The following is a 27,769-nucleotide window of genomic DNA, read 5'->3' as shown; positions in this document are numbered from 1 at the left end:
CCATACCTGTCAATACTCTCTGCCTTTGATAGACAGTATTAGACAGGAACCATACCTGTCAATACTCTCTGCCTTTGATAGACAGTATTAGACAGGAACCATACCTATCAACACTGTCTCTGATACAGTACTAGACAGGAACCATAACTGTCAACACTGTCTCTGATACAGTACTAGACAGGAACCATAACTGTCAACACTGTCTCTGATACAGTACTAGACAGGAACCATAACTGTCAACACTGTCTCTGATACAGTACTAGACAGGAACCATAACTGTCAACACTGTCCCATACCACTGATTAATAAGATCGTGGGGACTAGACAGTAGAGAGGAATGAAACGTTTCCACATACCAATACGTATCATGCTGGCCACAGGAGTAGACAAGAATCATTCCTGTCTATCCATCAGTACGTACCATCCTACTGGACAGACCAGTAACTGACAGTATCCGTCCCTAGCTCCTGGGACACTGGACCGTCTACCTCTAGCTCCTGGGACACTGGACCGTCTGTCTCTAGCTCCTGGGACACTGGACCGTCTGTCTCTAGCTCCTGGGACACTGGACCGTCTGTCTCTAGCTCCTGGGATACTGGACCGTCTGTCTCTAGCTCCTGGGACACTGGACCGTCTATATCTAGCTCCTGGGACACTGGACCGTCTATATCTAGCTCCTGGGACACTGGACCGTCTATATCTAGCTCCTGGGATACTGGACCGTCTGTATCTAGCTCCTGGGATACTGGACCGTCTGTCTCTAGCTCCTGGGACACTGGACCGTCTATATCTAGCTCCTGGGACACTGGACCGTCTGTCTCTAGCTCCTGGGACACTGGACCGTCTATATCTAGCTCCTGGGACACTGGACCGTCTATATCTAGCTCCTGGGACACTGGACCGTCTGTCTCTAGCTCCTGGGACACTGGACCGTCTGTCTCTAGCTCCTGGTACACTGGACCGTCTATCCTGCTGTTATACAAGGTAAATTCACCTATAATGACACTTTATTATACTCTCTATAACCTTCCTATGGATGATAATTATAGCAGGTCATTATAACTTGTTATATACCTTATAATGACCTACAGAATAGGTGTATAATGTACTATAATGTATGATGTAGTATAATGTAGCATAATGTGGTGTAATTATACATTATGCCACATTATAATGTTGTATAATGTGGTATAATGTGATTCAATGAAGTATAATGCAGTATAATACATTGTAATTAGCTGAATGTAGTATAATTATACCATTATACCACATTATAATACAGTATAATGTGGTATAATGAAGTATAATGTGATGTAATGTAGTATAATTATACATTATACCACATTATAATGTAGTATAATGGATAATGTAGCATGATGTGGTATAATGTAGTATAATGCAGTATAATTATACATTATACCACATTATAATGTAGTATAATCTTGTATAATGTAGTATAATCGTGTATAATGTAGTATAATCTTGTATAATGTAGTATAATCGTGTATAATGTAGTATAATCTTGTATAATGTAGTATAATCGTGTATAATGTAGTATAATCGTGTATAATGTAGTATAATTATACATTATACCACATTATAATGTAGTGTAATCTTGTATAATGTAGTATAATCTTGTATAATGTAGTATAATCGTGTATAATGTAGTATAATCTTGTATGTAGTATAATCGTGTATAATGTAGTATAATCGTGTATAATGTAGTATAATTATACATTATACCACATTATAATGTAGTATAATCTTGTATAATGTAGTATAATCTGGTATAATGTAGTATAATCTTGTATAATGTAGTATAATTATACATTATACCACATTATAATGTAGTATAATCGTGTATAATGTAGTATAATTATACATTATACCACATTATAATGTAGTATAATCGTGTATAATGTAGTATAATCTGGTATAATGTAGTATAATCTTGTATAATGTAGTATAATCTGGTATAATGTAGTATAATCTTGTATAATGTAGTATAATTATACATTATACCACATTATAATGTAGTATAATCGTGTATAATGTAGTATAATCTAGTAAATGTAGTATAATTATACATTATACCACATTATAATGTAGTATAATCGTGTATAATGTAGTATAATCGTGTATAATGTAGTATAATCTGGTATAATGTAGTATAATCGTGTATAATGTAGTATAATCTGGTATAATGTAGTATAATCGTGTATAATGTAGTATAATCGTGTATAATGTAGTATAATCGTGTATAATGTAGTATAATCTGGTATAATGTAGTATAATCGTGTATAATGTAGTATAATCGTGTATAATGTAGTATAATCTGGTATAATGTAGTATAATCGTGTATAATGTAGTATAATCTGGTATAATGTAGTATAATCGTGTATAATGTAGTATAATCGTGTATAATGTAGTATAATCGTGTATAATGTAGTATAATCGTGTATAATGTAGTATAATCTGGTATAATGTAGTATAATCGTGTATAATGTAGTATAATCTGGTATAATGTAGTATAATCGTGTATAATGTAGTATAATCGTGTATAATGTAGTATAATCGTGTATAATGTAGTATAATCATGTATAATGTAGTATAATCGTGTATAATGTAGTATAATTATACATTATACCACATTATAATGTAGTATAATCGTGTATAATGTAGTATAATCTGGTATAATGTAGTATAATCGTGTATAATGTAGTATAATCGTGTATAATGTAGTATAATCGTGTATAATGTAGTATAATCATGTATAATGTAGTATAATCGTGTATAATGTAGTATAATTATACATTATACCACATTATAATGTAGTATAATCTTGTATAATGTAGTATAATCGTGTATAATGTAGTATAATTATACATTATACCACATTATAATGTAGTATAATCGTGTATAATGTAGTATAATTATACATTATACCACATTATAATGTAGTATAATCTTGTATAATGTAGTATAATCGTGTATAATGTAGTATAATCTGGTATAATGTAGTATAATCGTGTATAATGTAGTATAATCGTGTATAATGTAGTATAATCGTGTATAATGTAGTATAATCGTGTATAATGTAGTATAATCGTGTATAATGTAGTATAATCGTGTATAATGTAGTATAATTATACATTATACCACATTATAATGTAGTATAATCGTGTATAATGTAGTATAATCTGGTATAATGTAGTATAATGTCATTTTTGACCTGATAAAAGTCACTGTGCTTGTCTAAGTGTTGTTGCAGGGTCGAGTCACAGCTCCTGGCCCCCTTGCACGGTCGACACGTCGTTGGTGTACTTGTACGTGATTACTGAGCCGTGTACGTTAGTGTCCTTGGACGTCCTGTGCGTCGGGCTCACATTAGAAGTGCCCAGGTTGCATCCTGGGGGAGGTGGGACTCGATAGGCTGGCTTTTTAAAGGCCATAGGCCTGGTGGAGCAGTGTGGTAGGCCTATGTGTTGGGTTAATCTTGGGTTATCCTGGGTTAATCTTGGGTTATCCTGGGTTAATCTTGGGTTATCCTGGGTTATCCTGGGTTAATCTTGGGTTATCCTGGGTTATCCTGGGTTAATCTTGGGTTATCCTGGGTTAATCTTGGGTTATCCTGGGTTAATCTTTGGTTATCCTGGGTTAATCTTGGGTTATCTTGGGTTAATCTTGGGTTATCCTGGGTTAATCTTGGGTTATCCTGGGTTAATCTTGGATTATCCTGGGTTAATCTTGGGTTATCTTGGGTTATCCTGGGTTAATCTTGGGTTATCCTGGGTTATTAACCCACCAGGGTTAATTTTGGGTTATAATAATAATAATTATTATTATTTATTATTATTATTATTATTATTATTATTATTATTATTATTATTATTAATATTATTATTATTATTATTATTATTATTATTATTGCTGTGCTCATGATATAATATTAAGTGGTCTGCTATATTAAGTGGTCTGCTGTATTAAGTGGTCTGCTGTATTAAGTGGTCTGCTGTATTAAGTGGTCTGCTATATTAAGTGGTCTGCTATATTAAGTGGTCTGCTATATTAAGTGGTCTGCTGTATTAAGTGGTCTGCTATATTAAGTGGTCTGCTGTATTAAGTGGTCTGCTATATTAAGTGGTCTGCTGTATTAAGTGGTCTGCTATATTAAGTGGTCTGCTGTATTAAGTGGTCTGCTATATTAAGTGGTCTGCTGTATTAAGTGGTCTGCTATATTAAGTGGTCTGCTGTATTAAGTGGTCTGCTATATTAAGTGGTCTACTGTATTAAGTGGTCTGTTATATTAAGTGGTCTGTTATATTAAGTGGTCTGCTATATTAAGTGGTCTGCTATATTAAGTGGTCTGCTATATTAAGTGGTCTGCTATATTAAGTGGTCTGCTATATTAAGTGGTCTGCTATATTAAGTGGTCTGCTATATTAAGTGGCCTCCTATATTAAGTGGTCTGCTGTATTAAGTGGTCTGCTATATTAAGTGGTCTGCTATATTAAGTGGTCTGCTATATTAAGTGGTCTGCTATATTAAGTGGTCTGCTATATTAAATGGTCTGCTGTATTAAGTGGTCTGCTATATTAAGTGGTCTATATTAAGTGGTCTGCTATATTAAGTGGTCTGCTATATTAAGTGGTCTGCTATATTAAGTGGTCTGCTATATTAAGTGGTCTGCTATATTAAGTGGTCTGCTATATTAAGTGGTCTGCTATATTAAGTGGTCTGCTATATTAAGTGGTCTATATTAAGTGGTCTGCTATATTAAATGGTCTATATTAAGTGGTCTGCTATATTAAGTGGTCTATATTAAGTGGTCTCCTATATTAAGTGGTCTCCTATATTAAGTGGTCTGCTGTATTAAGTGGTCTGCTATATTAAGTGGTCTCCTATATTAAGTGGTCTCCTATATTAAGTGGTCTCCTATATTAAGTGGTCTCCTATATTAAGTGGTCTGCTGTATTAAGTGGTCTGCTATATTAAGTGGTCTGCTGTATTAAGTGTTCTGCTATATTAAGTGGTCTGCTATATTAAGTGGTCTGCTATATTAAGTGGTCTGCTATATTAAGTGGTCTGCTGTATTAAGTGGTCTGCTATATTAAGTGGTCTACTATATTAAGTGTTCTGCTATATTAAGTGGTCTCCTATATTAAGTGGTCTCCTATATTAAGTGGTCTGCTGTATTAAGTGTTCTGCTATATTAAGTGGTCTGCTATATTAAGTGGTCTGCTATATTAAGTGGTCTGCTATATTAAGTGGTCTGCTATATTAAGTGGTCTGCTATATTAAGTGGTCTGCTATATTAAGTGGTCTGCTGTATTAAGTGGTCTGCTATATTAAGTGGTCTACTGTATTAAGTGGTCTAGCTATATTAAGTGGTCTGCTATATTAAGTGGTCTGCTATATTAAGTGGTCTGCTATATTAAGTGGTCTGCTATATTAAGTGGTCTGCTATATTAAGTGGTCTGCTATATTAAGTGGTCTGCTATATTAAGTGGTCTGCTATATTAAGTGGTCTGCTATATTAAGTGGTCTGCTGTATTAAGTGGTCTGCTATATTAAGTGGTCTGCTATATTAAGTGGTCTGCTATATTAAGTGGTCTGCTATATTAAGTGGTCTATATTAAGTGGTCTGCTATATTAAGTGGTCTGCTATATTAAGTGGTCTGCTGTATTAAGTGGTCTGCTATATTAAGTGGTCTGCTATATTAAGTGGTCTGCTATATTAAGTGGTCTGCTATATTAAGTGGTCTATATTAAGTGGTCTGCTATATTAAGTGGTCTGCTATATTAAGTGGTCTGCTATATTAAGTGGTCTGCTGTATTAAGTGGTCTGCTATATTAAGTGGTCTGCTATATTAAGTGGTCTGCTATATTAAGTGGTCTATATTAAGTGGTCTGCTATATTAAGTGGTTGCTATATTAAGTGGTCTGCTATATTAAGTGGTCTGCTGTATTAAGTGGTCTGCTATATTAAGTGGTCTGCTATATTAAGTGGTCTGCTATATTAAGTGGTCTATATTAAGTGGTCTGCTATATTAAGTGGTCTGCTATATTAAGTGGTCTGCTATATTAAGTGGTCTGCTGTATTAAGTGGTCTGCTATATTAAGTGGTCTGCTATATTAAGTGGTCTGCTATATTAAGTGGTCTATATTAAGTGGTCTGCTATATTAAGTGGTCTGTTATATTAAGTGGTCTGCTATATTAAGTGGTCTGCTATATTAAGTGGTCTGCTGTATTAAGTGGTCTGCTATATTAAGTGGTCTGCTATATTAAGTGGTCTGCTATATTAAGTGGTCTGCTATATTAAGTGGTCTGCTATATTAAGTTGTCTGCTATATTGTCTGCTATATTAAGTGGTCTGCTATAAGATAAGATAAGATAAGATTTCGTTCGGATTTTTAACCCCGGAGGGTTAGCCACCCAGGATAACCCAAGAAAGTCAGTGCGTCATCGAGGACTGTCTAACTTATTTCCATTGTGGTCCTTAATCTTGTCCCCCAGGATGCGACCCACACCAGTCCACTAACACCCAGGTACCTATTTGCTGCTAGGTGAACAGGACAATAGGTGTAAGGAAACGTGTCGAAATGTTTCCACCCGCCGGGAATCGAACCCGGGCCCTCCGTGTGTGAAGCGGGAGCTTTAGCCACCAGGCCACAGGGCCACCACCAGGCCAGTTTATAATCACTTCAGGTCAGCTCAGATCTTCACAAAAGTTTAACTAAGTATTACCAAGTTTAACATTAATATCTTAAGGTAAAAAATTGTGTTATTTCCCTATATAAAGTGGAACTTATGGACCACAGTGGTACTAAGTCGCACTAACTATTTTGTGTTATTCTGGTGGGTTATTTACTTATGTCTATGTTAACCTGAGTAAACTTACTTATTTGTGGAAAGTATTTAATTTCCGAAGCTCTAGTGCCTAATGGGTGTTTAATGTGTTGATGTGGGTCAGGAAATGTATTTGAAAATGGACTAGAACCAACAGGGAAGCTCTGCGCCTGTGCTGATGGGCTGGGGAGAGGTCGAGACGGGTCATCAGGGAGACGGGGCATCAGGGAGATGGGGCATCAGGGAGACGGGGCATCAGGGAGACGGGGCATCAGGGAGATGGGGCATCAGGGAGATGGGGCATCAGGGAGACGGGGCATCAGGGAGACGGGGCATCAGGGAGACGGGGCATCAGGGAGCGGGAGTGTTTTGAATTGAGTTAAGAGGCTGGGAAAGCATGGGACCAGGAAATTGGCGTTCACGGCAGACTAAGGATTAATATAGGCCTCACTTCATAATAGGAAGTGTCGTAGCTGTTCCTGGTGAGGAGTGAGGGAACGTGATTGACGGGACCACCGTAATAAAGTGGTAAAATTAGTGAATAATGGTAGGACCACCGACGCCATGGAGTGTGTCCAGGGGAAAGTACCCGTGATTTAACCATCACTCATCAGTCTCAGATCTTAATGGAGTGACCTCTAATGTGTATAATAATTATGAGACATAAAATCGTTGTGTGGATTGTAATGTAATCGCTGATAATAACACTAAGTTAAGAGAATGTGTGAAGTGAAATAAGTTGCCTTGCTCCGAATGAACACGTGGAGTCCTCGTGGTTCCTGTCCCGAGGATAGTGAAGTTTTTATGGGGTCCCGACTTCTAAACCGGGACAAACCAACGGATACCTCGTCCTGCTGGTTATTCCGTGTTGGTGTAACAGGACATCGAAATGAGATAGTGAATTGAGGAAATAAGGAGCATCAATCACCCACAGTTAAGTAACCCTTCTAGTTATAGCAGACTGATACTGGCCAGTTAGGTATGTTGTAATTGGATAGGTTATGGGTGATCAAGCTACATCAAGTGACCACCAGAGAACATCTGGTAAATGGTGGGATTATTAACAAATGTTTTTCCTTGATGGATGTATCCATGTGTATCCTAATCCCCCCCCCTTCATTCAGTTAAACTAATATAATCTATACAGTCCACAATTATTTAGTAGTGCCGTACTTGTGGGTGCTATCCAATTTATACTGGTCTCGGATAGATATGGATAAGATTGTGAGGTCGAAGGGACCACCTGCAGGGACCAGGGGTGTTAAATTTTCTCACATGTCTACACGGGGTGACTACGGTAAACAATATGGCTGTTGTTTCCCAATGAGATTACTTGTATGCATATAACGTTGAGGTACATACAGGTAACCCCCTATAAAATTTTCCATATTATTTACATACTTATTTGTGTACGTACTTACGTTACTTATTTACATTCTTCCAACAGGGTGAAATTGCAGAGGAGAATAAGGCATTATGGCAGCGCTGGCCTCTAAGGACTTGTGTACAAATTTGCAAGATATTAAATTATCGGAGGCCGACTTGCAGCAGTTCTGTTGTCCTCGTGCACACTGGCAGCCAGGACATGTTCTTCTCTATAACATCGACCAGAGTTGCAATCGTTTCACCTGCAGGTCAGGTCAACGCATCTGTGTGCGGTGCGGTGCTAATTACCTGGTGGATAGTGAGGGTTATGTGTGCTGTGGGGGTGCGGATAACACTGAAGTGATCTGCAACCATCACTGTTGCAAAAGCTCATCTTGCATGGGTGACTCTTCATGTCATGTCTGCAACAGACCACTAGACATGACAAAATACCCTCACTGTTCTACTCACTTGTATCACGTCTCCGATGAAATTGAAACTGATACTCTTACTGGATTTATCAACACAAATCTTAAGGAAAGCATCAGTGAAAAATCCATATATGCTCTGAGCTGTGATATGGTTTATACCACAACTGGATTGGAAGTTGCAGCCATATCTATGGTTAACTCTGACTGTCAGGTGGTGTATGAGACTAAAGTCAAGCCTAAATCCACAATCATTGACTACAATACGGAGCATTCGGAAATCATAATGGAGGAATACTTAGGTCTGCAGAAGAAATTATCTCGGAGAGCTCCATCGATACTAAAAGAAATTAAGAGAAGACTAAGCGTTGGAAAGGCCTCCTTGTTGCGACGTTTTGGATACGATGGAAGGTCATCTCTCAAAAAAGTCCACAAAAAATTGCTCAAACTGATTGGGAGTGACACGATTCTAATTGGTCATGACCTGGGCTTCCACTTACTCAGGTTGAGAGTGATACATGACAACATTGTGGACACGATTGCCCTGTACCCACATGAGAATGGCTTCCCTAATCGTATCTCGCTGGCAAGTTTAAAAAGCAAGTACCTGAAATGCACCACAACTACCGTCTTGGGTTTTAAGTGTCGTGGCGACGCCCAGACAGCCATGCAACTTGTCAAACTTAAGTGCTAGACTCGACTCAAAATTTTTTTTTCAGTTAACCGGCCATATTCCACCAAGGCCGGATGACCTAAAAATTAAAATAAAAGTTTCTTAATAAATTTATCAGTTTATACAGGAGAAGGGGTTACAAGCCCCTTGCTGCCGGCATTTTAGTTGCCTCTTATGCTGTAAAATATGTATTCACTGGTGGACCTACACATTTGGATCCCTGAAGCTTGGACTGTTATGGGTCCCTGAAGCTTGAACTGTTATGGGGTCCCTGAAGCTTGAACTGTTATGGGTCCCTGAAGCTTGAACTGTTATGGGGTCCCTGAAGCTTTAACTGTTATGGGTCCCTGAAGCTTGGACTGTTATGGGTCCCTGAAGCTTGAACTGTTATGGGGTCCCTGAAGCTTGAACTGTTATGGGTCCCTGAAGCTTGAACTGTTATGGGTCCCTGATACTTGAACTGTTATGGGTTCCTGAAGCTTGAACTGTTATGGGGTCCCTGAAGCTTTAACTGTTATGGGGTCCCTGAAGCTTTAACTGTTATGGGTCCCTGAAGCTTGGACTGTTATGGGTTCCTGAAGCTTGAACTGTTATGGGGTCCCTGAAGCTTGAACTGTTATGGGTCCCTGATACTTAAACTATTATGGGGTCCCTGAAGCTTGAACTGTTATGGGTTCCTGAAGCTTGAACTGTTATGGGGGTCCCTGAAGCTTGAACTGTTATGGGTCTTCATGATATTCCACTAACCTTTTAATTGTAATTTTACCTATTACTTCATATTGAATTATGCTATATAGTGAACCTCTACTTACGAGTGCACCCACGTGTGAGTTTCTGAAGATACGAGCAGTTGATCGGTGATTTTTTGCTTCCAGGTGCGAGCGAAATTTCCAGATGCGAGCGGGCCTCAAGGGAGGTTCCTTGACGCTGGTGAGGGACTCTTGCTCTTGATCTAGGGAATTGGATCTCATTTGTTTGTTGGAGTATCTTATTGAAACTTGGGCAATGTATGATGGAAAGATGCTTCTTAACGTTCACCAAAATTGACAAATTGAGCCATAAATAACGGAGTTCACTTCTCAGCCGTTACCTGCCTCTTAGCAGTATGCTTTTGTATGGTTTTTATGGTTGTATTATGGATGACATATTACAGAAATAGATATGATTTTGATTGGTTTCATGAAGAAAAGTATCTTGAAATTGAGGTCAAAGTAGCAGAAATGTTCTATTTTTGCCGATGTTCTAGAATAAACAAATGATGTCACCGTCCAATACCTGCCCAACTGTCCATTCCAATACGCAGTCATGAATGGGTTGACATTATTTATTACAATAATGCAGTAGTCTGCATAACAGTAAATCTTCTATTTTTTGTGTGAATAAAACTTCCAAATGGTAAGCAAGAGTAATATAAGAATACATAGGTACTAATAAATAATAATAATAATACATATAATAAAAGAATTATATAATAACATACGTAGTATAATAATATAAATTATTATAATACGTACGTACTACTAATAAATAATACTAAAGTTATAATAATATTGTAAATGAGTTTGAGAGTGCCACCACCAGATGGCAGTATTGTGTATCGAAACAATACTCAGTCCGCGTGTGTTTCAACTCACTGTGGAGATAATTCTCGTGATTTGCTTATGTTTCGTGCAGCTGTTTTGCAGAATTTCTTGTTTCTAACCATGGGTCCTAAGAAAGTAAGTGCAAAGGACAGTGCTGGGAAGAAAAAATAGCCAAAAATTAGGGAATAGTGAAGTGACATAAGTGATGAAGTGTAGCATTAGGCGTGTACCATTAGGAGTGTACCATTAAGAGTGTACCATTAGGACTGTACCATTAAGAGTGTACCATTAGGAGTGTACCATTAAGAGTAGCATTAAGAGTGTAGCAATTAAGCGATTGAAAAAGGACAAAACGAAATGAACTCATGACAGCATACGCAGCTGTGCCCAGCATCTCTTCTCCACCATCAACCACCAACAATTCTTCTCGAAAGTAAATTATTATTATTGTTTTCCTTGTGAAACTATGTAATCTAATGCAGAGTGCCTTACCAACACTCCATTGTCTTATTATGAAAGCATGGGAAGGTATGTAGTCAGGAGCAGGAATGGTTGCTGTGGCGGCCCTATACACCCCCAACAATTACAATGGCTCCTGCTGCCTCCACTACAGGAATGGTTGCTGTGGTGGCCCTATACACCCCCAACAATTACTATGGCTCCCGCTGCCTCCACTACAGGAATGGTTGCTGTGGTGGCCCTATACACCCCCAACAATTACAATGGCTCCCACTGCCTCCACTACAGGAATGGTTGCTGTGGTGGCTCTATACACCCCCAACATTTACAATGGTTCCCACTGCCTCCACTACAGGAATGGTTGCTGTGGTGGCCCTATACACCCCCAACAATTACAATGGCTCCCGCTGCCTCCACTACAGGAATGGTTGCTGTGGTGGCCCTATACACCCCCAACAATTACAATGGCTCCCGCTGCCTTCACTACAAGAATGGTTGCTGTGGTGGCCCTATACACCCCCAACAATTATAATGGCTCCTGCTGCCTCCACTACAGGAATGGTTGCTGTGGTGGCCCTATACACCCCCAACAATTACAATGGCTCCCGCTGCCTCCACTACAGGAATGGTTGCTGTGGTGGCCCTATACACCCCCAACAATTACAATGGCTCCCGCTGCCTTCACTACAAGAATGGTTGCTGTGGTGGCCCTATACACCCCCAACAATTACAATGGCTCCTGCTGCCTCCACTACAGGAATGGTTGCTGTGGTGGCCCTATACACCCCCAACAATTACAATGGCTCCCGCTGCCTCCACTACAGGAATGGTTGCTGTGGTGGCCCTATACACCCCCAACAATTACAATGGCTCCCGCTGCCTTCACTACAAGAATGGTTGCTGTGGTGGCCCTATACACCCCCAACAATTACAATGGCTCCCGCTGCCTCCACTACCACTATACATGTATGTAATGGCATATTTCATTCATTCTAGTGTGCATATCATGTTTCTGTGTGGTTAATATTGTTTATTACATAATATTAGATGAATTGTGATAGATAAATAAGCCATAGAGTTGATGTTAGGGAAATATTAAAGTATTTTTTCGTGCCTGGAATTCCACTGGAACGGATTAATTCCATTTCAGTTAATTTAAATGAGGAAAATTGACTACAAACAAGCAAATCCAGATGTGAGCAAGGTCATGGAACGGAATAAGCTCGTAAGTAGAAGTTCCGCTGCATTATTATTATTATATTTTAAAATCCCTTCTTGTACAGTAGACCAAAAAAATTTTAAGTAATGTGGACCAAAGTCACTTCTGGGGCCCCTCTGGGATTAGGGGCCCTCTGGTAGTAAGGGCTCTCAAGATTAAGCTACATTAGTTTGCTAGTAGATCTGGTATACATATACTTAAATATACATAATGCACTAGTATTTGTAGTATACATACAGTTAAATATACATAATGTATTAGTATTCATGGTATACATCTATGTGCCTTAAAAACCATTGATCACATTCTTATTATTGTTTATAAATCTTTTGTTGATTTTACGAGATAAATACGATATGCATTTGTCCCTGTAGTAACTCTGAGGGTCAGATGAAGGGCAAGGGCCCAGAGCTGGAAATTCTTAGCAATCTTACCACCACACATTATAATACTGTAATAATAATCTCTATTTCTGTAAATACATGTACAACATTTACAGGAAGTCAGAGACATTACAATTCCCATTTGTTCGTAATTTTTAAGATTTTAGCATTAGATTTATATGATAGATTTATATGATGGACCACAGGGGCATTGACCTCTGGAACTCTCTCTAGGTATACTCCAGGTAAGGATTTTAATACCATTGACCACAATATTCCTGTATTAATTTTGGTAAAATTATAGATAACATGTTGGGTACAAGGCCACATGTGCGTCTAGTGCCATATTGTACCTAGTAGCTAGTGCTAGTGCTACTAGGTATGTGATGTTTGTAGGATTGATGGCCTAGTAGCTAGATCATTGTGAGTTTTGACTCGTTTCCCACAAGGCAGCCTAAAATAACATGGGTTCAATCCCCGACTACCTGCCGGCCATTTGTTATACACGTACACACACCATATTATTTTTGTATAGTAATTCATGACTGGATTTATAACTTGGTGTCATTGTAACTAGATATAAGGTAAATAGTTCATTACCATTGTAACTTTTTGAGGTACAGTCCCTGGACCCCATTATGTGCCTCTGTAATATTGAAGTACAGTCTGTGAACCTGTTATATACCTCTGTAATGTTGAGGTACAAACCCTAACAAATTATGTACCTCTGTAATGTTGAGGTACAGTCCTTGGACCAGTTATATGCCTCTAATCTTCAAGCTACCACCCACACCATGGGTATACACTGCACAATCACTATATTAACCTAACTAACAATAGTTTTTAAAATTTTCACCCCCTTAAGGACACAGTCTATTATATTGAAAGTCCATTAAATAGGAAGGTCTGTTTTATCGAATTAAAACTCGTACCTGTGTCCCAGGGGCTGGGAATATTTGACAGGCTTATTTTTTATACGACAACTCAAAATAATAAAAATTCTCATGAATTTATATATTTTTTGGCCCTTTTAATTTCTATTTCTATTGTAAGATAATTGAAAATACAGTACAACGTCTCCTCACCGATGACTCGGACTTACGACGGGCTCTCTGACCAGTAAATATACCTAAATAATGTATATTAGAGCTGATTTCCTCTATTCTGTTTATTACAATATACAGTACACTACTGTATAAACATTTAAAAATATACCAGAAATGTTATAAATAGTACAAATGTGTCATTAAAACAATATCAAAGATGGTTGACACAAACCCACGACCATTATAATATGCTCCTCATAATATGCTCCAGGCCCGGTGGCCTGGTGGGTGGCCCAGTGGCCTGGTGGGTGGCCCGGTGGTCTGGTGGTTAAAGCTCCCGCTTCACACACGGAGGGCCCGGGTTCGATTCCCGGCGGGTGGAAACATTTCGACACGTTTCCTTACACCTGTTGTCCTGTTCACCTAGCAGCAAATAGGTACCTGGGTGTTAGTCGACTGGTGTGGGTCGCATCCTGGGGGACAAGATTAAGGACCACAATGGAAATAAGTTAGACAGTCCTCGATGACGCACTGACTTTCTTGGGTTATCCTGGGTGGCTAACCCTCCGGGGTTAAAAATCCGAACGAAATCTTATCTTATCTTATGAAGTCTCAGGAATGGAACTCCGTCTTAAGTGAGGAGAGGCTGTATGTCTGTATTCTGCAAATTTTTATAGGCCTGGTCTGGCTATGATTATTGGTTATTGAGACTGGTTGGTTAGTTAATGGGGTTTAAAGTCTATCTACTACATGAGGGTCATTAAAACTGGTTGGTTAGTTAATGGGGTTTAAAGTCTATCTACTACACGAGGGTCATTAAAACTGGTTGGTTGGTTAATGGGGTTTAAAATCTATCTACTACACGAGGGTCATTAAGACTGGTTGGTTGGTTAATGGGGTTTAAAGTCTATCTACTACACGAGGGTCATTAAGACTGGTTGATTGGTTAATGGGGTTTAAAGTCTATCTACTACACGAGGGTCATTAAGACTGGTTGGTTGGTTAATGGGGTTTAAAGTCTATCTACTACACGAGGGTCATTAAGACTGGTTGGTTGGTTAATGGGGTTTAAAGTCTACCTACTACACCAGGGTCTTTAAGGTTGGTTGGTTAATGGGGGTTAAAGTCTATCTACTACACATTGTACTTTATTTATGTAACTACGATTAATTACAGGTGTAAATTATGGGGTCTGGGTATTAATTAACATAATTATATGGGATTTAAGGCTAATTATTGAACATAAATTTGATCCAAGGAAGATGAGTTCAGCTCTAGTTCCTCACATCAAGATCCCATCACCAGACACCCCATATACTCACCTGTATGAGGCTACAGGGGTCGAGGCACAGCTCCTGGCTCCTGTACTTACCTATATGAGGTTACAGGAGTTGAGTCACAGCTTCTGGTCCCTGTACTCACCTATATGAGGTTACAGGGGTTGAGTCACAGCTCCTGGCCCCTGTACTCATCTATATGAGGCTACAGGGGTTGAGTCACAGCTCCTGGCCCCTGTACTTACCTATATGAGGCTATAGGGGTTTAGTCGCAGATCCTGGTCCCTGCACTCACCTGTATGAGACTACAGGGGTTGAGTCACAGCTCCTGGCCCCTGTACTCATCTATATGAGGCTACAGGAGTCGAATCACAGCTCTTGGCCCCTGTACTTACCTATATGAGGCTATAGAGGTTGAGTCGCAGATCCTGGTCCCTGCACTCACCTGTATGAGACTACAGGGGTTGAGTCACAGCTCCTGGTCCTGCCTCTGTGCTGATCATCCTTCTTAATAATACTCAGAGACATAACATAGATACATCACCTATCATATCTCTCATGGATAGAGAAAATCTTAAATTTTCTTTAAAGATACTAAGATTTTTATTTTTTTTAAATAAAAACATGTTAAGAACATGTCTGCTGCTCCTTAGGCCCTTCTTGCCAGCAAGTCATACATCATGTATACCATGTATACATTGGTCCCAAAAATTGATTTTTGACATAATCTTATTTGAATAAACACAATATTAATAATGCAATAATCATTATAAGCAATCATAATAATAATAATAATAATAATAATGGTAATAAATTATTATTATTATTATTATTATTATTATTATTATTATTATTATTATTATTATTATTATTATTATTATGTATTAGGTGTGGGTTAATAGAAAGATGATTTTGATTTAAGTACACTGAAGAAATTTGTTACCAAGTATAATGATAATGATGATGATGATAATGAGTATGACAGTGATGATACTGACGTGTGTTGGTGGGTAGTGATGGCGCGATGCAAGTCTTGACCAACAGTCACTGGTTTCAGAAGTAGATTCACCTGTGTCACTGGTTTCAGAAGTAGATTCACCTGTGTCACTGGTTTCAGAAGTAGATTCACCTGTGTCACTGGTTTCAGAAGTAGATTCACCTGTGTCACTGGTTTCAGAAGTAGATTCACCTGTGTCACTGGTTTCAGAAGTAGATTCACCTGTGTCACTGGTTTCAGAAGTAGATTCACCTGTGTCACTGGTTTCAGAAGTAGATTCACCTGTGTCACTGGTTTCAGAAGTAGATTCACCTATATCACTGGTTTCAGAAGTAGATTCACCTTTATCACTGGTTTCAGAAGTAGATTCACCTGTGTCACTGGTTTCAGAAGTAGATTCACCTTTATCACTGGTTTCAGAAGTAGATTCACCTGTGTCACTGGTTTCAGAAGTAGATTCACCTGTATCACTGGTTTCAGAAGTAGATTCACCTGTGTTTCTGTGATGCCTTAAGTTGGAACTTTGTGAATTCGAACACGCGAGGGTACGGGTGTGTGTGTATGTTCTCCTGGCATAGGCCTGACAGCTTTCAGTGGTTCAGTCGCCATGTCTGGTAGTGGAGGATTGTAGTGGAATTGAGTAGTCTAGCTCCTTAGAGCAGGGGCATATCCATTTATAGCCAATCTCCATGAGACACGGGCATGTCCCTTATAATCATCCTCCATGAGACACGGGCATGTCCTTTACAGTCAATCTCCACAAGACACAGGCATGTCCTCTATAGACAACGTCCATAAGACACAGGCATGTCCTCTGCAGACAACCTCCATGACACACAGGCATGGCCTCTATATATGATCTCCATAAGACACAGGCATGTCCTCTATATACGACTTCCACAAGACACAGGCATGCCCTCTATATACGACCTCCACAAAACACAAGCAATATCCCTCGCAATTAACCACCACGAGACACGGGCATGTCCCCAGAGGTCAGAGGTAGAGGTGTGAAGCCGTACAGCTGGACTGGCAGGACAGGATGGCCTCCACGACCCAGGATAGTGTTAATACTATCCATACCATCCTGCAGGATTTGGATGGCCCGGGCAGGAAAGCGATACCCCTGGAGGTGCTTAGGGTATTTAGGGCGCCGGAACCTCCCTTCAGGGTACCTGTGGTCATACCCAGGGTAATATTATTATTAAATATATATAAGACAGTTCATTTAATTTGTAAGTCTATTACTGTACAAGACAGTCTAAAATAGAAGTCTATTACTGTACAAGACAGTCTAAAATAGAAGTCTATTACTGTACAAGACAGTCTAAAGTAGAAGTCTATTACTGTACAAGACAGTCTAAAATAGAAGTCTATTACTGTACAAGACAGTCTAAAATAGAAGTCTATTACTGTACAAGACAGTCTAAAATAGAAGTCTATTACTGTATAAGACAGTCTAAAATAGAAGTCTATTACTGTACAAGACAGTCTAAAATAGAAGTCTATTACTGTACAAGACAGTCTAAAATAGAAGTCTATTACTGTACAAGACAGTCTAAAATAGAAGTCTATTACTATTCAAGACAGTCTATCTAATACTGAAGTCTATTGCTATAGAACATTCTATTCAACACAGCAGTCTATTAACTGACCAGTCTAATATAGAAGTCTATTGCTATACAAGAGTGTATTAAAGAAATCATTGTATTACCTGACCAGACAGTCTATCCTGCCATAATCAAGTGGGAGACCCAGAAACTCCATTAACCGGACCGCTTCTTGTTCCAACCCGTGCTGGAATACACTTTTATTAATATACACTTCAGTATACAACACTTGTATTAATATACACTTCAATATACAACACTTGTATTAATATACACTTCAATATACAACATTTGTACAGTGGACCCCCGCATAACGTTGGCATCGCAAAGTGTTAAATCCGCATAGCGATACATTTTATTGATAAAATTTTGCCTCGCATAGTGCTAAAAAATTCGCTCAACGCGATTCGTCCGAGACACGTCCATGCGGCCTGAGCCAGCCTCACTTGTTCTGCCAGTGGCATTGTTTACAAGCCAGCCTCCGCAGTAACATTCAAGCAGACAATCGGAACATTTCGTATTATTGCAGCCTTTTTATAGTGATTTCACCTGAAAAATAAGTGACCATGGGCCCCAAGAAAGCTTCTAGTGCCAACCCTACAGGAATAAGGGTGAGAATTACTATGGAGATGAAGAAAGAGATCATTGCTAAGTATGAAAGTGGAGTGCGTGTCTCCGAGCTGGCCAGGTTGTATAGTAAACCCCAATCAACCATCGCTTCTATTGTGTTCAAGAGAACGGCAATCAAGGAAGCTGTTCTTGTCAAAGGTTTAACTGTGCTTTCGAAACAGAGATCGCAAGTGATAGAAGATGTTGAGAGACTGTTATTGGTGTGGATAAACGAAAAACAGATAGCAGGCGATAGCATCTCTCAAGCGATCATAAGTGAAAAGGCTAGGAAGTTGCACGAGGATTTAATTAGAAAAATGCCAGCAACTAGTGGTGATGCGAGTGAATTTAAGGCCAACAAAGGTTGGTTTGAGAGATTTAAGAGGCGTAGTGGCATACATAGTGTGATAAGGCATGGTGAGGCTGCTAGTTCGGACCAAAAACCAGCTGAAAAAAATGTGCATGAATTCAAGGAGTACATAGACAGTGAAGGACTGAAACCTGAACAAGTGTTTAATTGTGACGAAACAGGCCTGTTTTGGAAGAAAATGCCAAGCAGGATGTACATTACTCAGGAGGAAAAGGAACTCCCAGGACATAAGCCTATGAAAGACAGGCTTACTCTTCTCATGTGAGCCAATGCTATTGGTGATTGCAAAGTGAAGCCTTTATTAGTGTATCACTCTGAGACTCCCAGAGCGTTCAGGCAAAAGAATAACCTCAAGGCTAATTTGTGTGTGCTGTGGAGGGCAAACAGTAAGGCATGGGTCACTAGGGACTTTTTCTATGACTGGTTACACCAAGCATTTGCCCCCACTGTGAAAAATTACCTAACTGAATAGAAATTAGACCTTAAGTGCCTCCTGGTGTTAGACAATGCCCCTGGTCATCCTACAGACGTGGCAGAGCGACTTTGTGGGGACATGAGCTTCATTAAGGTGAAGTTTTTGCCTCCTAATACCACTCCTCTCCTGCAGCCCATGGACCAGCAGGTTATTGCAAACTTCAAAAAACTGTACAAAAACGTTCTGTTTGAAAGGTACTTTGTAGTGACCTCAGAAACTCAATTGACTCTAAGAGAGTTTTGGAGAGAGCGCTTTAATATCCTCAATTGTGTAAACCTTATTGGTAAGGCTTGGGAGGGAGTGACTAAGAGGACCTTGAGCTCTGCTTGGAAGAAACTGTGGCCAGAATGTGTAGACCAAAGGGATTCTGAAGGATTTGAGGCTAACCCTGAGAATCCTTTGCCAGTTGAGGAATCAATTGTGGCATTGGGGAAGTCCTTGGGGTTGGAGGTTAGTGGGGATGATGTGGAAGAGTTTGTGGAGGAGGACAATGAAGAACTAACCACCGATGAGCTGCTAGATCAACTTCAACAGCAAGAGGCCAGACCTGGGGAAACTGCTTCGGAGGAGGGGAGAGAGAAATTGAAGAAGTTGCCTACTACAAAGATAAAGGAAATCTGTGCAAAGTGGCTTGAAGTGCAAACCTTCATGGATGAAAATCACCCTCAGACAGCTATTGCAAGCCGTGCTGGTGACTGTTACACTGACAATGTTGTGAAACACTTTAGGAAAGTCATAAAGGAACGAGAGGTACAGGCCACTATGGACAGATATATTGTGCGACAGAAGTCCAGTGACTGAAGCTGGTCCTAGTGGCATTAAAAGAAGAAGGGAAGCAACCCCGGAAAAGGATGTGTACGAATGGTATATAATACCGACAAGATGAGAGTAAGACATATGTGCAACATCTGGGTATCTTTATTGTAGACGTTTCGCCATCCAGTGGCTTTATCAATACAAATTCTAGGACATAACTTGAAGACAGTAGAACTATGTACAGAAGATGAGGTAATCAGTCCCTCAACCTAGGAGTAGGTGCGAACAGCACCATAGTCGACTATGGTGCTGTTCGCACCTACTCCTAGGTTGAGGGACTGATTACCTCATCTTCTGTACATAGTTCTACTGTCTTCAAGTTATGTCCTAGAATTTGTATTGATAAAGCCACTGGATGGCGAAACGTCTACAATAAAGATACCCAGATGTTGCACATGTGTCTTACTCTCACCCGGAAAAGGACTTGACACCTCAAGTCCTAATGGAAGGGGATTCCCCTTCTAAACACTAAAACCATCCAGTCTCCCCTCCTCCCATCCCATCAATCATCACCACATCTTCAATAAAGGTAAGTGTCATGTAACTGTGCGTGTTTTCTTAAGTTTGTGCTTATTAAAATTAATATTTCATGTGGTAAAAATATTTTTTTTCATACTTTTGGGTGTCTTGCACGGATTAATTTGATTTCTATTATTTCTTATGGGGAAAATTAATTCGCATAACGATAATTTCGCATAACATTGAGCTCTCAGGAACGGATTAATAGCGTTATGCGGGGTCCACTGTATTAATATACACTTCAGTATACAACACTTGTATTAATATGCACTTCAGTATACAACACTTGTATTAATATGCACTTCAGTATACAACACTTGTATTAATATACACTCTTAGTATACGAGTGTACACATACCTGGAGGTGTACACATACCTGGAGGTGTACACATACCTGGAGGTGTACACATACCTGGAGGTGTACACATACCTGGAGGTGTACACATACCTGGTGTACACATACCTGGAGGTGTACACATACCAGGAGTACACATACCTGGAGGAGTACACATACCTGGAGGAGTACACATACCTGGAGGCATACATAGCACACACACATACCTGGAGATGCTCATAATGTAGAACATGTACATCAGTGTTGGGTACACTTAACCAAGCAGTGTTCAGGCTGACCCACATCTCTGCTCTCTCTACTGTGAAGTTCCTCCAGTCTGCAAGCATATGTGTTTATGAGCACCTAGGTGTCGTTATTGATGAATAAGACACATGTACAACACCTGGGTGTCTTTATTGATGTAAAATCTTATCCTAAAGACACGCAGGTGTTGTACATGTGTCTTATTCATCAATAAAGACACCCAGGTGTTGTACATGTGTCTTATTCATCAATAAAGACACCCAGGTGTTGCACATTTATCTTATTCATCAATAAAGACACCCAGGTGTTGTACATGTGTCTTATTCATCAATAAAGACACCCAGGTGTTGTACATGTGTCTTATTCATCAATAAAGACACCTAGGTGTTGTACATGTGTCTTATTCATCAATAAAGACACCCAGGTGTTGTACATGTGTCTTATTCATCAATAAAGACTCCTAGGCATTACACCTAAGACTAGTCTAGAGACTTACTAGTACCCCTGAAGTAGCTAGAACTAGCAAAGCCAGTGTGACCAGCAGCGTGGTAGTGTCTCAGGGCTAGTAGGGACTCCCAGGGACTTCTCACAAGGATCACCACCTTCCTTGGCGCCTTAGGTAGAAGGAACCGGAACTCCTCTCCCTTGTAGATTCCATCTTGTAGAACTGTAGGTGTAAATGAAGGGTGTTAGAACTAGGCTGGGGCTACAAGAACACCTCTACAAGGTGTTAAGACTAGTCTGGGGCTACAAGAACACTTCCACAAGGTGTTAAGACTAGCCTGGGGCTACAAGAATACTTCGACAAAGTGTTAAGATTAGCCTGGGGCTACAAGAATACTTCTACAAGGTTTTAGAAACAGCCTGGGGCTACAAGAACACTTCTACAAGGTGTTAAGAATAGCCTGGGGCTACAAGAGCACTTCTACTAGGTGTTAAGACTAGCCTGGGTCTACACGAACACTTCTACAAAGTGTTAAGACTAGCCTCAGGCTACAAGAACACGTCTACAAGATTTTGGGACAATCCTGGGGCTACAGGAACACTTCTACGAGGTGTTAAGACTAGCCTGGGGCTACAAGAATACTTCTACAAGGCTTTAGGACCAGCTTGGGGCTACAAGAACACTTCTACAAGGTGTTAAGTCTACCCTGAGGCTACAAGAACACTTCTACAAGGTGTTAAGACTAGCCTGGGGCTACAAGAACACTTCAACAATTGTTAAGACTAGCCTGGGGCTACAAGAGCACTTCTACAAGGTGTTAAGACTAGCTTGGGTCTACAAGAACACTTCTACAGAGCGTTAAGACTAGCCTGGGGCTACAAGAACACGTTTAAAAGGCGTTAAAGTTAGCCTGGGGCTACATGAACACTTCTATGAGCTGTTAAGGCTAGCCTGGGGCTACAAGAATATTTCTACATGGCTTTAGGACCAGCCTTTGGCTACAAGAACATTTCTACAAGGTGTTAAAACTAGCCTGTGTCTAAAAGAACACTTCTACAAGGTGTTAAGACTAGCCTGGGTCTACCAGAACACTTCTACAAGGTGTTAAGACTAGCCTGGGACTACAAAAACACGTCTACAAGGTGTTAAGACTAGCCTTACGCTGCAAGGACACTTCTACAAGGTATTAAGACTAGCCTGGAGCTACAAGAACACTTCTACAAGGTGTTACGACTAGCCTGGGACTAATACAACACTTCTCCAAGGTGTTACAACTAGCCTGGGGCTACTACGACACTTCTACAAGGTGTTAAGACTATCCTGGGACTATTACAACACTTCTACAAGGTGCTTAGACTATCCTGGGACTACTACAACACTTCTACAAGGTGTTACAACTAGCCTGGGGCTATTACAACACTTCTACAAGATGTTAAGGATAGCCTGGGGCTACTACAACACTTCTACAAGGTGTTAATAATAGCCTAGGGCTTCTACAACACTTCTATAAAGTGTTACGAATAGTCTAGGGCTACTACAACACTTCTACAAGGTGTTAAGACTAGCCTAGGGCTACAAGAACACTTCTACAAGCCGTTAAGACTAGCCAGGGGCTACAAGAACACTTCTACGCGGTGTTAAGACTAGCCTGGGACTACAAGAGCACTTCTGCAAGGTGCTAAGACTAGCCTGAGGCTACAAGAGCACTTCTACAAGGTTTTAGGACCAGTCTGCGCTACAAGAACACTTCTACAGGGTGTTTAGACTAGCCTTGGGCTATAAGAACAATTCTACAAGGTATTAAGACTAGCCTGGGGCTACAAGAACACTTCTACAAGGTGTTAAGACTAGCCTGGGGCTACAAGAACACTTCTACAAGGTGTTACGACTAGCCTGGGGCTACAAGAACACTTCTACAAGGTGTTAAGACTAGCCTGGGGCTACAAGAACACTTCTACAAGGTGTTAAGACTAGCCTGGGGTTACAAGATCACTTCTACAAGGTGTTAAGACTAGCCTGGGGCTACAAGAGCACTTCTACAAGGTGTTAAGACTAGCTTGGGTCTACAAGAACACTTCTACAGAGTGTTAAGACTAGCCTGGGGCTACAAGAACAAGTCTAAAAGGCGTTAAAACTAGCCTGGGGCTACATGAAAACTTTTATGAGGTGTTAAGACTAGCCTGGGGCTACAAGAATACTTCTACATGGCTTTAGGACCAGCCTTTGGCTACAAGAACATTTCTACAAGGTGTTAAAACTAGCCTGTGTCTACAAGAACACTTCTACAAGGTGTTAAGACTAGCCTGGGTCTACCAGAACACTTCTACAAGGTGTTAAGACTAGCCTGGGACTACAAAAACACGTCTACAAGGTGTTAAGACTAGCCTCAGGCTACAAGAACACGTCTACAAGGTGTTACGACTAGACTTGGTTTACAAGAGCAATCTACAAAGTGTTTAGACTAGCCTGGCGCTACTACAACACGTCTACAAGGTGTTAAGACTAGCCTGGGGCAATTATAACACTTTACAAGGTGTTAAGATTAGCCTGGGGCTACTATAACACTTCTACAAGGTGTTAAGACTATCCTGGGGCTACTACAACATTTCTACAAGGAACTACAACTAGCCTGGGGCTACTACAACACGTCTACAAGGTGTTAAGACTAGCCTGGGGCTACAAGAACACTTCTACAAAGTGTTTAGACTATCCTGGGGCTACTACAACACTTCTACAAGGTGTTAAGACTATCCTGGGGCTACTATAACACTTCTACAAGGTGATAAGACTATTCTGGGGCTACTACAACACTTCTACAAAGTGTTAAGACTATCTTGGGGCTACTACAACACTTCTACAAGGTGTTAAGACTATCCTGGGGCTACTACAACACTTCAACAAGGTGTTAAGACTATCCTGGGGCTACTACAACACTTCTACAAGGTGTTAAGACTATCCTGGGGCTACTACAACACTTCTACAAGGTGTTAAGACTATCCTGGGGCTACTACAACACTTCTACAAGGTGTTAAGACTATCCTGGGGCTACTACAACACTTCTACAAGGTGTTAAGACTATCCTGGGGCTACTACAACACTTCTACAAGGTGTTAAGACTATCCTGGGGCTACTACAACACTTCTACAAGGTGTTAAGACTATCCTGGGGCTACTACAACACTTCTACAAGGTGTTAAGACTATCCTGGGGCTACTACAACACTTCTACAAGGTGTTAAGACTATCCTGGGGCTACTACAACACTTCTACAAGGTGTTAAGACTATCCTGGGGCTACTACAACACTTCTACAAGGTGTTAAGACTATCCTGGGGCTACTACAACACTTCTACAAGGTGTTAAGACTATCCTGGGGCTACTACAACACTTCTACAAGGTGTTAAGACTATCCTGGGGCTACTACAACACTTCTACAAGGTGTTAAGACTATCCTGGGGCTACTACAACACTTCTACAAGGTGTTAAGACTATCCTGGGGCTACTACAACACTTCTACAAGGTGTTAAGACTATCCTGGGGCTACTACAACACTTCTACAAGGTGTTAAGGCTATCCTGGGGCTACTACAACACTTCTACAAGGTGTTAAGGCTATCCTGGGGCTACTACAGCACTTCTACAAGGTGTTAAGGCTATCCTGGGGCTACTACAACACTTCTACAAGGTGTTAAGACTATCCTGGGGCTACTACAACACTTCTACAAGGTGTTAAGGCTATCCTGGGGCTACTACAACACTTCTACAAGGTGTTAAGACTATCCTGGGGCTACTACAACACTTCTACAAGGTGTTAAGACTATCCTGGGGCTACTACAACACTTCTACAAGGTGTTAAGACTATCCTGGGGCTACTACAACACTTCTACAAGGTGTTAAGACTATCCTGGGGCTACTACAACACTTCTACAAGGTGTTAAGGCTATCCTGGGGCTACTACAACACTTCTACAAGGTGTTAAGGCTATCCTGGGGCTACTACAACACTTCTACAAGGTGTTAAGACTATCCTGGGTCTACTACAACACTTCTACAAGGTGTTAAGACTATCCTGGGGCTACTACAACACTTCTACAAGGTGTTAAGACTATCCTGGGGCTACTACAACACTTCTACAAGGTGTTAAGACTATCCTGGGGCTACTACAACACTTCAACAAGGTGTTAAGACTATCCTGGGCTACTACAACACTTCTACAAGGTGTTAAGACTATCCTGGGGCTACTACAACACTTCTACAAGGTGTTAAGACTATCCTGGGGCTACTACAACACTTCTACAAGGTGTTAAGACTATCCTGGGGCTACTACAACACTTCTACAAGGTGTTAAGACTATCCTGGGGCTACTACAACACTTCTACAAGGTGTTAAGACTATCCTGGGGCTACTACAACACTTCAACAAGGTGTTAAGACTATCCTGGGCTACTACAACACTTCTACAAGGTGTTAAGACTATCCTGGGGCTACTACAACACTTCTACAAGGTGTTAAGACTATCCTGGGGCTACTACAACACTTCTACAAGGTGTTAAGACTATCCTGGGGCTACTACAACACTTCTACAAGGTGTTAAGACTATCCTGGGGCTACTACAACACTTCTACAAGGTGTTAAGACTATCCTGGGGCTACTACAACACTTCTACAAGGTGTTAAGACTATCCTGGGGCTACTACAACACTTCTACAAGGTGTTAAGACTATCCTGGGGCTACTACAACACTTCTACAAGGTGTTAAGACTATCCTGGGGCTACTACAACACTTCTACAAGGTGTTAAGACTATCCTGGGGCTACTACAACACTTCTACAAGGTGTTAAGACTATCCTGGGCTACTACAACACTTCTACAAGGTGTTAAGACTATCCTGGGGCTACTACAACACTTCTACAAGGTGTTAAGACTATCCTGGGCTACTACAACACATCTACAAGGTGTTAAGACTATCCTGGGGCTACTACAACACTTCTACAAGGTGTTAAGACTATCCTGGGGCTACTACAACACTTCTACAAGGTGTTAAGACTATCCTGGGGCTACTACAACACTTCTAGAATGTGTTAAGACTATCTTGAAAATGTTAGTGTTCGTTATAGCAAAGTGCGACATTGTTGTTCGTTATAGCAGGTATCTAATAAGAGATAGGGTCTTTTATAAAGTCCGTTATAGCAAGGTTTAACTACTGTCATAATAACCTCGCTAAGACACACAACTGCCTTCCATCACTGTAATATACACAGTTATACACGAGTATACACTATGTATATTTTAAACCATTATACAGAATAATTCACTATAGGTAGATGTACGTAATAACAAGTCGTGCGTTATACAGTGACCTTCTGGTAGCAATGGGTAGCTGTGAGTTTTCTGTAGCAGTGTAGTCCCCTGTCTGTAGCCGTCCCTCTCTCCCAGGAACCCTGTGTGGGGAGATTTAGTCATGATATACATGATACTACACTGTAATGGGGAGATATAGTCTTGATATACATGATACTACTCTAATGGGGAGATATAGTCATGATATACATGTTAGTACACTGTAGTGGGGAGATATAGTCATGATATACATGATAGTACACTGTAGTGGGGAGATATAGTCATGATATACATGATACCACACTGTAATGGGGAGATATAGTCTTGATATACATGATACTACACTGTAGTTGGGAGATATAGTCATGATATACATGTTAGTACACTGTAGTGGGGAGATATAGTCATGATATACATGATAGTACACTGTAGTGGGGAGATATAGTCTTGATATACATGATACTACACTGTAGTCGGGAGATATAGTCATGATATACATGTTAGTACACTGTAGTGGGGAGATATAGTCATGATATACATGATAGTACACTGTAGTGGGGAGATATAGTCATGATATACATGTTAGTACACTGTAGTGGGGAGATATAGTCTTGATATACATGATACTACACTGTAGTCGGGAGATATAGTCATGATATACATGTTAGTACACTGTAGTGGGGAGATATAATCATGATATACATGATAGTACAC

General features: G+C 40.2%; 2 protein-coding genes across 3 annotated transcripts in view; one reads left to right on the top strand and one right to left on the bottom strand.

Annotated features, from left to right (window-relative positions):
• The first annotated feature begins 358 nt into the window (after positions 1-358).
• LOC138851835 (exonuclease GOR-like) lies at positions 359-13,978 on the top strand. Its single transcript, XM_070081332.1, has 2 exons — positions 359-984; positions 8,298-13,978. The coding sequence occupies exon 2, from the start codon at positions 8,327-8,329 to the stop codon at positions 9,335-9,337; it is 1,011 nt and encodes a 336-aa protein (XP_069937433.1). The 5' UTR covers positions 359-984; positions 8,298-8,326; the 3' UTR covers positions 9,338-13,978.
• A 2,289-nt stretch (positions 13,979-16,267) lies between these two features.
• LOC128704793 (uncharacterized) overlaps positions 16,268-27,769 on the bottom strand; it is a 13,765-nt gene continuing 2,263 nt past the window's right edge. The window contains exons 3-7 of one of the 2 annotated variants that reach the window (XM_070081330.1): positions 27,076-27,156; positions 21,774-21,944; positions 21,241-21,350; positions 17,995-18,077; positions 16,268-17,455 (exon numbers count right to left, since the gene is read on the bottom strand). In XM_070081330.1, the coding sequence (XP_069937431.1) occupies positions 17,242-17,455; positions 17,995-18,077; positions 21,241-21,350; positions 21,774-21,944; positions 27,076-27,156 (659 nt within the window). In that variant the 3' untranslated portion in view covers positions 16,268-17,241. The remainder of the gene's footprint in view (positions 17,456-17,994; positions 18,078-21,240; positions 21,351-21,773; positions 21,945-27,075; positions 27,157-27,769) is intronic. The other variant, XM_070081331.1, reaches the window with a different exon arrangement.

This window comes from Cherax quadricarinatus, unplaced genomic scaffold (assembly GCF_038502225.1).
Source record: "Cherax quadricarinatus isolate ZL_2023a unplaced genomic scaffold, ASM3850222v1 Contig2364, whole genome shotgun sequence".
NCBI classification, from domain to species: Eukaryota; Metazoa; Arthropoda; class Malacostraca; order Decapoda; family Parastacidae; genus Cherax; species Cherax quadricarinatus.
This window is presented reverse-complemented; position numbering and strand designations above follow the sequence as displayed.

Excerpts from the sequence above, each read along its gene's own strand:
- LOC138851835 (XM_070081332.1), top strand. The coding sequence starts at position 8,327 with ATGGCAGCGCTGGCCTCTAAGGACTTGTGTACAAATTTGCAAGATATT.